At 34.0% G+C, this 14,062-nt stretch overlaps 1 protein-coding gene across 1 annotated transcript in view; it reads right to left on the bottom strand.

Annotated features, from left to right (window-relative positions):
- Window positions 1-4,058: 4,058 nt before the first annotated feature.
- LOC111623129 (ras-related protein Rab-39B-like) overlaps window positions 4,059-14,062 on the bottom strand; it is a 45,918-nt gene continuing 35,914 nt past the window's right edge. Inside the window, exon 3 of the mRNA XM_023365613.1 lies at window positions 4,059-7,473. Within this exon, the coding sequence (XP_023221381.1) occupies window positions 7,189-7,473 (285 nt within the window). The 3' untranslated portion in view covers window positions 4,059-7,188. The remainder of the gene's footprint in view (window positions 7,474-14,062) is intronic.

Below are 14,062 nucleotides of genomic sequence, written 5' to 3'. Positions count from 1 at the left end.
CACGAAGACGGAAAAATGAGCAAGAGGCACCACATGGCAGAATGAAGAAGTTGTCAAAGCCTTAAGGAGAAAGAAGCTTACCCAAGATATTTGAATGGTGGGAGTAAGAATGAATGAGTACAGAGAGTGTAAATCCAAATGTAAGAAGATCGAAAAAGAGCAAAGAAATGGGAAGTGGTATTTAAGGATAACCGAAATGTTTTCTGGCCATATACAAGAAAGGCAAAAGGCAGTGACACTCACGTGAGAACACAAGGAATGTAAAAGATAATGGTGATCCACTTTGGAGCAAGAATGGTCCCGGATGTAATATTAGTATATAAGAGGTGAGAATGGCTGCGAGTGCAGACAGACTATGTGCCAGTGTAGGGCCGAGGGGGGAATAAAAAAACTCCATGAACGATAATAGGCGATATATATCGTCATCGTCTCCCTTGCCGTTTGGACTGCCGAGCGGTAACAATCAGCGACATTTGGAAGCAGTTGAGTCAGAGATAGATGCTTCGTTTACAAACAACACAACCGTTTATTAAACACGAAAGAAGCTTACAAGATTTCCGCGATCTTGGAAGTTCTACGGCGGTTGCGGCCTCTGGGTCTTCCTCTCCTTTCCAAGATAGTCCCATTTTGAAGGAGTGTCCCTTGTTCGCGAATGAACCATTCCATCACATCTCGACGACTCCGGGACGATGCGGTCGACTTCTGTTGATGGAAAGATGTCGATCCGAGGTCGGGAGATGGAGACGAAGATGGGTGCGAGACTCACACACAACAACAGATCCGTCACTTGGAATTTTCGGGAGAATAAGCCGTCGCGTCCTTGAATTTCCGGGGTTTTATCCGTTTTCTCTGATTTCCCTTTCCGATTGGTCTCTCCTCGTCACCTGGTGACAATTCGAAACCTTTCGGGGGCGCGGGAGAGGTCAAAATCGAAGTTTAATTCGATCTCTAACCGGAAGTGGTCGACGGACTTACATTCTTCTATTGTTTAAAAGTTAGCGTCGCGTTTTCATATAAAAAATCTATTTCTAACTACTATATTATTTTCTTTAAAACAATTATTTTAACGTGAATTTTAGTGAGGGTTCGGACCTGTCCAGAGCCTCACACCAGCGTTAAAATATGGTGGGAACGAGTCATCGACAAGTCCACAAACCTCTATTGCCCATGCTGAGAAGGGCAGGTGCCATTGTCATTGCACTGTATAAGGGGAAAGGTGCAGTGCAGAATACAAATTATTGAGGTATAAAGGGAGAATATTGGAAATGCTTGCCATAGATTTGTAAGAAAGAGCAAATCTCTGGATTGTGAACGTTATTGAGAAGTACAGTGGGTGATTGGTTAACAAACAATCTGTTTCAAGACTGTGTTATCTGAATTGTTCTTTAACTGATTATCGATTTACCATAGGTTTTTATGGGAATTTGATTAATTCGTTCCAGAGACTCCAAAAAATAAACATATAAATAAAAAATAAATACTTTTCTTACTATGTAATAGTAAAAATACATATACAGTAGAGCGTCGATTATCCGAAAGTCAATCATCCAAAAGAATTCCAGTCGGCAAATTTTTTAAATTTTCGCCAGTGCTGTGGTGCTGCAATCTTTGCCAATGTCTTGGGCTACTCAAGTATTTTACGTTTTTGATACTAAATTAACTTCTGAAGTATAATTTTTTATTGTTTTTATATTTTTCAATATATTTTGTTCGTACAAAATAAAATAATTTTTAACGATACAATAGTCTTTGTTAGGCTTAACATCGACGAAAATTCGAAGCGACACGCAACGGAGAAAAATGTCAAGATGGGATAAATTATATTTTTTCGTACATAATCGGTTATCCGAAACACCGATCTTCCGAACAACCCGAGTCCCCAATTGATTCGGATAATCGACACTCTACTGTATATGCAGTTCCATTTATGGGGGTTAAAGAATCTGTCCAATGTCAATTGCTTTTCTCTTTTCTTCAGGATTTTTCGGAAGTAATTAATAGTATTGTAATTTTGTAGAGATCTCATACCCCATAAACCTTATTCTGGTTTGGATGCCACTTGGATGATCGTTGTTCTGACATCCTCGCACTTCTTCAAAAGATCTTCAGTAGCAGATGTCGACACTGGTCCTCTTTTGTCTTCCTCCTTTTCAAAAGAAAACACATCTCGCTGAGTTTCTTAATATTTTTCATTTCAGAGTTCTTGGAGTTCTTCTGTTGTCAGATCAGTTTCAGGTTCCATCCTGAGCTCTAAAATGCTCTTTATTTCTCAGATGTGATTTTCATTACTCTATTAGCAGCTTGAGACTTCTTGATATATCTTTCATAGCTAAGACTGTAGACCTGTTCAAGCCTACTCCCTAGCAACATCAGACATCTTGGTGCCCACTTTTACCTTGGCTATTATCTCTTACTTGGTTTCTGTGGTGAGCACAGTTCTTGACACTCCTCTTTTTAGGCTCCATAATATTATCAGTTTATTATGTAAATAAATAGTTCAGAAAAGCACTTACAAAAATTCAGAGAACAGAAATCAACTAGCTCACAAAAAAATTATTTAAATGCAATGCCCGGATGAAGTTCGAAATTTGGTTATTAAATTTGGTTGGAAAATTAAAACCTTAACGAACATCCGATGGGACAGTTAAACTTTCACCTTTCGTAAATAAATCCGGACACAAAACTTAACAAGTGTCCGTCCAATAGTCTCGCAAAGACCATAAAAAATTATTTTTCAGAAAGGTAAACAAAAAGCTGGAATTACAAGGGAGGGTTTCAAAATTCGGAGGAATACTATCTGATTGGTATCGTGTTGAGCGTCAATGCTGACGTCTCCCACGCTCTGAAAGGTTTCGAATTGTTACCCGACGACAAGGGAAAATCAGTCGGTATTCGTTATTTTCTGTCGCTTCTTTTTATGTTTGTTCAGTAAATTGTTTGTTGTCCGGTCATAAAAATCTTTCGCGCAAGTATTTGCTATCTGATTTGTTCGCTATCCAAACTGTTCTTTGACCGATCACCCACTGTACTTGGGTGTGAACGAGAGTTTTTGCAACATTTGAGGATTTGCAGAGTGTACAACCAACTGACGAAAGAATACTCGCAGGACGTTCTCCATTAGTACAGGGAGAGTGGAAGCCGCTCGAGGCAATAAAGGCACAGTGCATATTAGAGGGGTCCTGAATTGTCGGCAATTCGGGCACGTGTCTGGGCTTTGCAATGTCTTTCTGGTTACTTGTCATATACTTGCACAAACGCGTAAAACAATAGAGGGAAAACAAACAGGTGCAAAAGTGAATAAAAAACATGCCATGCAACAGTAACTAATTGATATGATAAACATTTGAACAATACATGAGACTCAAAAAACACACCAATATTTGTTAAGCCGTACAAATTAGACTGCTCTCCAACTTGTATCATTCATGATACAAACACAATTTGCTAAGTAATTATCGCTAAAATGGCCAAATGTTCACAAATCCCTCAATATATATTCAAGTATATTTATACACCCACCTGTTTTTTTTAATCACCTCGAATCCAATCAGAAATACCAAAATAAGGAAATTGAACCGAGGCACAATGCACCATATGTCACCCCAACACCCTTCGCCTTAACGTGTAAATGTTGCGTAACAGCCTGTGTGCACTGGGACTTAAGCACTTAAGCAAAAAATAACTTAAATTAGCAATTAGTGAATTACCTTTTGCACATGTATACAATATGAGGTGCATTGAAGAATCAACATATACAAATTAGTATGGGGCCCATGCATTAAGACTGCCTCATATTCGATAAACTGATGTCAAAAGTGTCATTGTGACAGATAATGGAGATGCCAGCCAGAAAGTTTTCAGAATTTGTTGAAACCGAAGCCATCTTATAATATCTTGTGCAGAACTGGCAAAAAAAAAAAATTAAATAAAATGGTAATAATTTGAGAATAAAAACTGATTGGGAGAGAGATGACGGATTAAATATTGTAATGTGTCGTCAGCATAATTTTTTGAAGAACTGCGGAAATGCAGAATCTGCTCCATCATGGACAACAATATAGCATGATAAATCAAGAGTTTATTCGGAGAAAGCAAAATCTTCTCGTTTTGGTTCTCAATACAAAATTCATTTTGGACGACGTATGTCGGCATAAATATATAATATATATCTTTTATTTTATTCATTTATATGATGCATATCCGTACACACGGTTCTTATGTATACAAATATATGGGAAAAATTCGAAAATAATCAAAAATAGATGTTATATCTCTTTACATAAATATACAGAAGTTCGGAAAGAACGATTCAAACGAAAAATTCTTTCAATCCATCTATAAATACAAATAAATAATACTTAAACTATTAAAATATAACAACAGACCAATTCTATCGAGTAAAGCTGTGGTTATTTGGATTAATTCTTAAAATTTGGCTTATTATTTTTAAACAAAAAAATAAATAAATATATTTATAATAAATAGCAGCTCTTCAAATGTCTAATATAGGATGCGAGAGTCGAGAGAGGAATGTGGCTTGGCTAGATGTGTTATCCTTGAAGTAAGTGAAGATAAATTGCTTTTTCTGTGATGAACGAGGTGGAGTAAAGTAGAACCCCGTGGCACCGGGATAAATAATGTGCGCGAGGACGTCTCTGCATGCTTAAATTCGCCAAACATTCCAAAGTAACAATGGAAAACAGAGCACTGCGGTATTAAAGAATAGAATTATGGCACTCGATGCTTTAATGTCTCTGGCATCACTTAAATAGGAATCTTCGTCGGTTTGTGCCGATCGAAAATTTACAAAACAAATCCCCTCCGCAGTGTTTCAAAATGGAAATTCTGTCAAAGACTCTCAGATTACAAAAGACTTTGAATACAAATTCTTTAAAGTGACAAAATTTTGAGCAATGAAGTTTTGATGTTCTGTTTTATTTTACAAAGTAAAAACAAAAAGTGTAATTTTTTTGCTGTTATCACAATTGCGTCATTTAGTGGTGATGCTTTCTGGAAAATTAATTTTGAAAATGAAAAAAGCTGTCAAAGCATACACAGCAAGATGAACTAATGATGCGGGCTCACTTATTAATGATAATTCTACTGAAAACTGCTGTCGCATACAAGAAACAAATTTGTAAACAATTAATAAGGTGACTTGGTCCCTTTGCCAAAATAATTTACTTAGTATTGCGACAAATTATTGAGGTGCAAATCACAGAGACACAGAGGAACAATAAGAAAAGTGTTTCGCGGGCGGCCAATAATTAATTTAAGGAACGGATTGTCTCGTAATGCAAATCGTCATGAAGAATAAATGTGGCTACAAACGATAAACTGATTGTAATGCAACTACATTTGTAAATTTGAGTCATGCTATGCTATGCTACGCTACTAAGATGTGGAATTGCAAATTCTAGAACTTGATCATTGCGTTACTTGCAGTGACTAGAAAGTTTCTAGTAGCGTAACAATTGTTGCAGGAAAAGCAAATTAACAGGTATGTAATTTATATTCAATGTCAAAATTACAGCTTTGTATTCCTGTTATTGTTTATCTTTATTCTGTTACAGTGGTGGATACATTCTTGGGTGACATGAAATTATTTATGAAGTAAAACAAGAATTGGAGGCACGATAGACTAGCATTTCGGTCAAACTGTAGGTGTCCTCACTACTACCGAAGCACGGTGGATGAAAGTATCTGCAATTATGTTTACAAGATGGACAAAAATTGCATACGAATGGGTGCCATGATTACAGATTTAACACCAATAATTATTTTTAATTCAAAAATGGTCTTGTAAAGAACTAAACAGAGATTTGATGACCATACGTAACAAGAATACCAATAAGTAAAATGTGATTTTGGTGCAACGTTTGTGAATGTAGATGTGAATGGATATCAACGCTACTTTGTTTATCTGCACAGGAGGATCGGTACATGTTAAACGACAGAATACAAAAGGGAATTAACTATATCTGAACATACAAATATTCATGTTCTCTCCAAAATTGGTCATAAATGTATGCCGATTTTTGGAGGAAAAGGAAATTCTCTATTTCTGTTTGAAAAATTCAAACGAATGATCGTCCACAAATGATTATTCTTTTGAATTCCTTACGTATATCGCCAAATAATTTGTTCATCTTGCCGTGTATAACTGCATAATCATTAATTTGAAACCAATCGCTTCAGATCTTTAAATTAAGATTTAAGACAAACAAATTAAATCTTACACTTACTCAGTTCTTTCTAGCAATGGACAGACCTACTTGGAATTCTCCTAAACAAACCAAACACATGGAATTCTAATTACGTGGACGTTAGCATTCTCTCTGTCTTTGAAATCATAAAATAATTAGAGTTAAATCTCAAAAAATAACTGTCAAATTCGAGTAGCAAACTCCATCATTTCCATTTTGTATATTAAAATTTGTCGGTAATTTTGGACTTGACATGCCCAAAATTTCGACGAGAATTTCTCTGCATGATCTGTAAAAGACGAAAGAAATATTAAAAGACAAAATATGTTCCAAAAAAGAAAAAATGCAGAAGATAAATTATACTCAGAGATTCATAGAAATTTCTAAATATATAGTATAGATGATGTTTCGGGAAATACAAAATGTACAATTTTTGTATCATTAATAATAAAACTGCCGATAAAAAAGTTAACGGCAACGATCGTCAAAGAATTTCTCGTGGAACAAGCATGGAAACTATAAGAATGCTTGCATAAATCACCATCCAGAACACAGTTAAGATAGATGAAAAACTAAATTAAATGGCAGAAATGTCGATGAACTTGTCAAATGCAAACATAAAAAGAAGACGACATTCTATGACCAAAATAAAATACAACAAAATTAACCAAATTCTCACCTCACAAAATCCAATGGAAAAATAAAGAAACCTAATACAAAAATCTTTCCATCAATTCCTGAACTTGTCTCATACCAAAGAATTCAAAACTTTTTCAAATTTCTCATAATTAAATGGGTGAAACACTACAAATATAAAGGAGAAACAAGTCGTTATTAAATAAATTAAAATAAATATTTTATAAAATCTAACTAATTTATCTGTCAATGTCAAAGCCTAGCTAATATATATATTTATATATATTACAATTTGTTCACGGTTCTTAATATTAGTTAATTTATTCCCTATTGTAATTATAAAATTTTAGCAACAGCCTCCTCCTTCAGGTTCTGCCTCCATCAGGTGAACATTGCTTCTCGGACGCGCAAATCCAGTCTTAATTCCATCCCAGCCGTCCTCCACTTTAAATTCTCCAGTTTCTATTTTGCTATAAATTTCTTGGGCGATCATGGCAAAGGCCTCCTCCACATTGTAACCTGTCTTGGCCGACGTCTCAATGAACTTCACCCCATAGAAGTCGGCGAATGCCTTTCCCTCATCTGTTGGTATCTCTCTTAGGTGCTCCATGTCCACTTTGCATCCCACTACCTGCCAAAAAAATGACAAAATTAGATTTGGTTTATATGTATCTGTCAAAGATAGGGCTTTCTGTGAGAAACTGGCCTCTATTTAGGCATTACAATTGCGAAACAAACCCAGAAAACTTAGCATGGCTGGCCCATTGAGAACTCGCCGCCAACTACTGGCATTCGATGGTTTTATCCACTCGACTGCTGGTGGGCACTCGACAAAATTAGAAAAGTTTGAAATTCTGTTGTGCATAAATTGAGAGAAAATAGATGCCGACATTTTGTAGAATGATACTAATGTTATGTGGACATTCTGAAGAATTTTTAGAGTGTGCCGTAGTAACATTGATTCTTCGTGGCTTCTTTTTCAATTGAAGTTTCTACTTTAATTACCTAGAAGCTTACAAAATACTAGCTTTTGAGTCTACATTTTGTTATATGTGCACTCCCAGAATTAGTTTTCCCACAATTTCTGTTGTATTTTTCTAGTAATCCCTCGACAGTTCTAATCTTATAAACAATACACTACTTCTATGATCATTTACCTATCGTTTTACAAACAAGGGTTTATAAAATCAATAAGTAAATAGTCATAGAAGTAGCATCTCATTTAGATTAGGTTAGGAATGTATGAAGTTAATTAATTTCCCTGTCAGTAAGTATTTTAAAGTAAATCCAATGAATAGATACAATATTTAAACCTAAAGTTCTTTATGGTTGGCATATATTGTCGCAGAGATGCAATTACTGTAATTAAGTCTTGGAAGTTGGCTTTTTATTATGGATAGGTTTGTTAAACTAAGAGTATGAAGCTCAGAATAATGCAAAAGAAAAAGAAGCAGTTTTCAAGAAAAATGTTATGCTATCAAGAACACCACCAGGTAAACGTTTGCGATTCTGTTCCACTGGAGGTGCTGTTAAATCCAGAGACATTTGGAAGAATTTAGGTCAGGAATTATTTTTAGAAGAGATGAAAGGTATGTTGAGCAAAATGAAGGAAGCTATAGAGACAGAATTGCAATTAGTGAAAGTTTCTTTCTTGGAAGTGAATGAAAAGATTATTAATTCTCTCTGCCAATGTATTCAACTAGAGTCTGATCACAAATGTGAAATTGAGTGTAACAATATGCAGGTTATTAGTGGTTTAATTAAAAGAGTTAATTAATACACTTGAAAATAATTTAAGGAAGAGATATTTATTATTTAATGTGGAGACAAATGAACAAGAAAATTTGTTAGATACAGTGTAAGCTAATAAGGGACGTGTCTGGTTTATCGAATGTCATTCTTGATTGTGTTTAACTTATAAAAACATAAAAACCATTGTATTATTTCTGCTATTACTTGCATTTCTTTTGAAGTGAAAAGAGAAATATTGAAAAGTTGGAAGAGCAATTGTAATAAACTTGATGTCTTGGATTGGAGACAGGCAGTGCACATAAGGGAGGATCTCTCTGCGGAATGTAGGGAGAAGAGAAATAATTTAAGACAGACAAGAAAATAGGGGAAAATTGCATACTTCAAAGGTGATAAACTGGTGATAAGTGAAAACTATCATAAGGCTGGCAAGGATAAAGCTGAGGATGGTTGTGTTAATAGGAATTCTTTTTTAGGGACAAGCATGATAAACTAAGAGTTATTAGTTAGAACATAAACAGATGGAAGCAGGAATATGAAATGGAGTATTGAAATATTGTGAGAAAGTTCCATACGTTATGTTGGATGGAAACGTGGTTAGGTGAACTGGATTCAAGGAAGCCACCGACAGATGTAAGTAGTGCATATGATTTTTACAAGATTAGCACTATTAGTATATATTTGAGAAGGGCAAAAAAGAGATGGGATGCTGTTGATGATAGATAGAGAACTAAAAGATGTGTTGATTCGTCCCTTTGAGGATTGGTCATTCGAAGTACTGTACATTGGAAAAACAAAAAGTTTATTTTTGTATCTATATTAAAATAGAAGCTTATGTTAAATGTTATAAGTTACTTGAGTCATTGTTTGATTCTTTTCAAAATGAGGAGATAAATCACCCAATAAATATAATAGTAGAATTGGAACCCCCAAATGAAATGGATTGTGGAGATGGTATCTTCCCCTTGTTGGATTATAGGTGTTTACCAGAATTTGGAAGACAAATGTATTAATAAGATTGGATTGAAGTTAGTGAAATTATGTCAAACCAAAGGCTTGATGATTATAAATGGCAGAGTTAAGAAAAATGCACAAGAAAAGTACACTTTCATCTCGCACTTGGACAAAAGTGTAATTAGTGATTACTCATGTATAAATGCTTTGGCATCTGATAATTTAAAGTATTTTAGTCTAGATTGGGGATGGGCAACCTTTATCTATGTAAGGGCCGCATTTCAAAACTTTTGAACTAACGCGGACTGCATGTAAGAGAAAATAGGGGGAAAATGTCGGTAAATCACAATTATTTATTTATATATAATTATAAATTAGCATAGGTATACTTAATTTAGCTTCTGGAACTGATGTAAATGTAATATATTGGAAATATTGGTTAAATATTAGTCACTACCAGTTTTAAATTAGTTTTGATGTGTCTGTTAGCCGGTTTTTTGTTTTAATTTTTACTAAATTCATTGTGGAAAAATTACAATGAATTTAGCTTCTGGAACTGATGTAAATGTAATATATTGGAAATATTGGTTAAATATTAGTCACTACCAGTTTTAAATTAGTTTTGATGTGTCTGTTACCCGGTTTTTTGTTTTAATTTTTACTAAATTCATTGTGGAAAAACTACTTGCATACATAAGCTGTAGAAAATAATATTTGAATTTTTGCTGCATTCTTCCTTAAGCTGGAAAATTGATATATTTATTCATATTTTACATCTGGGTTGTCCATCTCTGGTCTAGATGATTGCACTGAATCTAGTCATATGATGCTGCATTTAGAAATTTCTATTAAAGGTCTGAAAAAGGGTTATTTTGGGTAATCAGTCCAGTTTGATATAAGATGGAATGGAAGTTGTTTGTAAGTGAAATATAACGTATTTGTTGAGACAATCAATTTGATGATAAGATAAGTGACTTAAACATACTTACTGATGTGGTGTCAGGTATAGTGAAGAAATTTAGATTCAGAGAAATAAGAATCAAATGTCTCTCCAGGCATAACCCAGAATGGTTTGATGAGGAGTATATGGAACAATAGAGTACTTTGAAAAATAAGCTGAAGAGATGGAGGAGCCTTGGAGAGGAATGAGATTAAAAGAATATTTGTTATTGAAGCAAAATTTTAGAGTACTTTGTAAAAGTAAAAAACAGGAATATTTGACTAGTTTTAATCAACTGCTTTCAAACTGCAAGTCAAGCCAAATGTTCTGAGAGTGTATTAGTAAACTGGAAGGTAGAAATAGATACTGTATTGCAGAGGAGATTAAAACAGATTTGTTTATGCATTTTAAAAGCTTATTGTTTAGTGGTAATCTAGACAAAGAAATTGTTTGTCTGGAGATGGTAAGATGGTATCTGTAAGATATTTAGATATTCTGATAAAATATTGGAAGTTGGCAGATGAGCAACTGCGGCAGAAATTGCTGAACATTTTAAATAGTTTTGGTAACTGGAATTTATCTGGATAGTTGGAAAATAGCACAAATATTCCCTATTTTTACATCAGATGTACACAATAAAAGTAATTATAGAGGAATAGCATTGTTAAACACTGTCAGTAAGATCTCTATGATTCTCTGTGAAAGGCTGTTATTTTGGGCAGAGTGTGAGCAATCTTGTAAGATGCAAGCAGGTTTCTGTAAAGGGTAATCTACAGAGGACCATATATTTGTTCTGTGGAACATGTTAAAAGAAAGGTTGGCAAAAAACGAAGGAAAATATATATTTGCCTTGTGGATTATAGAGTTGCATTTAATTCAGTGAATCATTTGAGGTTAAGTTATAAGATAGTAAATCTATTAAAAGATTGATATACACAAATACATCAGCATTTATATTTGTTAATGGAACTTCTTAGGAATCCTTCTACTGTAACAAAGAAGTTCAGCAAGAGTGTCATTGAGTCCATTACTATTTTCTTTATTTCTTTACTAGCAGACCCCGCCACGCCTTGTTGTGGCTCAAAATGTATCTATCATAAATGTATAACACTTCCCCCGTGGGGGAATATCGAAAAATCCCTTCTTAGTGTACATTCCTGTTGACGTACCCTATTAAAACGCAATCAAAAACGCAAAAACCCGCATCTAAAATAGTATAATAGAAGCCAAGTTCTTCACAGTAAGCCTTAATCCTGTACCTCTCCCCTGCGGGGGGGATATCGAAAAATCCCTTCTTAGTGTACATTCTGTTGACGTACTCTATTAAAATGCAATCAAAAATGCAAAAAACCGCATCTAAAATAGTATAAATAGAAGCAGATTTCTTTACGGTAAGCCTTACGGGGAAGGCTTGCCGTAAAGAACTGTCCATCTCCCATGTTTAACGGAATAATATACAGGCTATGTCCACCCTGAAGTTCCATTCTAAATATTGGTAAAAAAATTTTTGAAATCGGATGAGTAGTTTCGGAGATTACCTGCTGCATATAAACTTACATACATACTTACAAACATTACCTCTTTATAATATTAGTATAGATATATTGATAGTCTGGTAACAAGGTTGAATGAAATTCAAAATTTAATGGCTTATGGATAGGAAATAATACATACATTAAGGTCTTGTTGTATTACAATTGGTAATTGACAATTTGTTGAGATTCTCAATTAGTATGGACTTGCAAATTAATGTTAAAAAAACTAAGATAGTGGTCTTTCAAAATGGAAACAGAAGTTCATGTAAATTTAAATGGTTTTTGGATAAAGAAGAAATTGAAATAGTTGAAAAATATAAATATATGGGTATTTGGTTTAAATATAATCTTAATATGAAAGACTAATTTGAGATTACTGCGAGGAAGGCCAAAAGTGCTCTGGTGAAGTCATGTATAATATTTAATATCTCAGGGTTGACCTCGTGTTCCCCACATCTCATATTATTTGATTCAACAGTTAAATCTGTTTTGTCTTATGGAGCTCAGATCTGGGATTGGGGAATGTTAATAACTTTGAATCAATTCATAGAGAATTTTTGAAGAAAATGCTGGGCCTGAGATTTCATGCATTGAATGTTGCTGTTTTATGGGAAACCAAAACCCCTTTTATGGTTTTAATGTATTACTTAAGAATACTGGAATTACCCAGGGGACAGGCTACCCAGAATTAGTATGGAAAGAATGTGGATGAAAGTGGAAAGTAATTCTTGGTGGCTGGACTTTAAAAGTTGGTTGGAGTGGCTGGGATTTGATGAGACGGTTATTGAGAAAAAAGTTGATAGATGGAAAGAGTGAATACTGACCACAGTAATGAGATGTATAGAATTGGAATTACAGGTGATGATGCAAGTGTTAAATAATTCTGTGTTGTCAAGTTATTTTAGTATTGTAAAGTCTGATTTGGTATGGCAGATTATCTAACCTGTCCTACGTTGATCCCAAAAATATTCATGTTGACCTCATTGACCTGCATGGGCAATCCTGAATATTTTCATGTTTACATCAGAACGTTTTTGATACTAGGTGTCGCTTTGCATCACAATTTTTATATTAAAACGAACTTTTAAAATAAAATTTTTTTAGTTTTTATATTATTCAATATATATATTTTGTTTGTGAAACATAAAAAAATAATTTTTTACGATACAGTAAACACGATTATTATTTTAAAAAAAATTTAGGCTTAACATCGACGAAAATTCAACATGGCGTCACAGGCAACAAATAAAAATTTCAACATCGAATAGGCTAAAGGATAGTAGATCCTTTATTATGGTGAAGAAACAGACAGCGAGGCTTAAGTTAAACTGCATCATATTGAGGAGAGGTCCTCCTGTATATACAGTTTGTAACCAATTATGCCGGTATAGTGATTGGTGTTTTCATATGTTTTGTTACTGTGGAAATGATATGAATGGCAAGTACATAAGAATGTTGTGCAGTAACTCAAACTCAAACTTTTGTGATTTGTTTAAATTTAACAAGAGGTTGAAGAGACCAAATGATTTGAGTTAGAGGATTTTTTTAGTTTTGTTTTCCCCTTTGATGTATTTAATTAATTGTCAAATAAAGTTATTATTATTATTAAAATAAGTTCTTTATAATTCTACTTCAAAAGTTATACTAAAATATGTTTAGTCATAGAACTTAAAATGTATTCTGATTACAGAGTGACCCCAAAATCTATCCTACATTTCACTTCAAAGACTATCTCAACACTAAGTTTGAGTGGAATAAAGGTAACTTCTCGGATGGATAGAATGTCTCGACTTGCAGAGGATGGCTTTGTCAACGTGCCATGTCTGCAAAACTAAAAAAATAATTGTTACATTTTTGAATGCTTGATGCTTGAAGAGCAAGAATAGACATAAAAATGTTTACTATGCTAACAAGAAATGATGAATTTAAGAAAATAAAATATTTAAAGGCTTCATTTTCATAAGTTTCCCAATTTATTTTTTGGTGATGAATGAATGCAGCCTATGTAAAATCACTTCTTAATTAATACTTAAAATTCTTCA

The sequence above is a fragment of the Centruroides sculpturatus genome, unplaced genomic scaffold, assembly GCF_000671375.1.
Source record: "Centruroides sculpturatus isolate CEXI.00-Female unplaced genomic scaffold, Cexi_2.0 scaffold136, whole genome shotgun sequence".
In the NCBI taxonomy this organism is placed as follows: domain Eukaryota; kingdom Metazoa; phylum Arthropoda; class Arachnida; order Scorpiones; family Buthidae; genus Centruroides; species Centruroides sculpturatus.
Note: the sequence above shows the minus strand (reverse complement) of the source record. Positions and strands in the feature narration are given on the sequence as shown.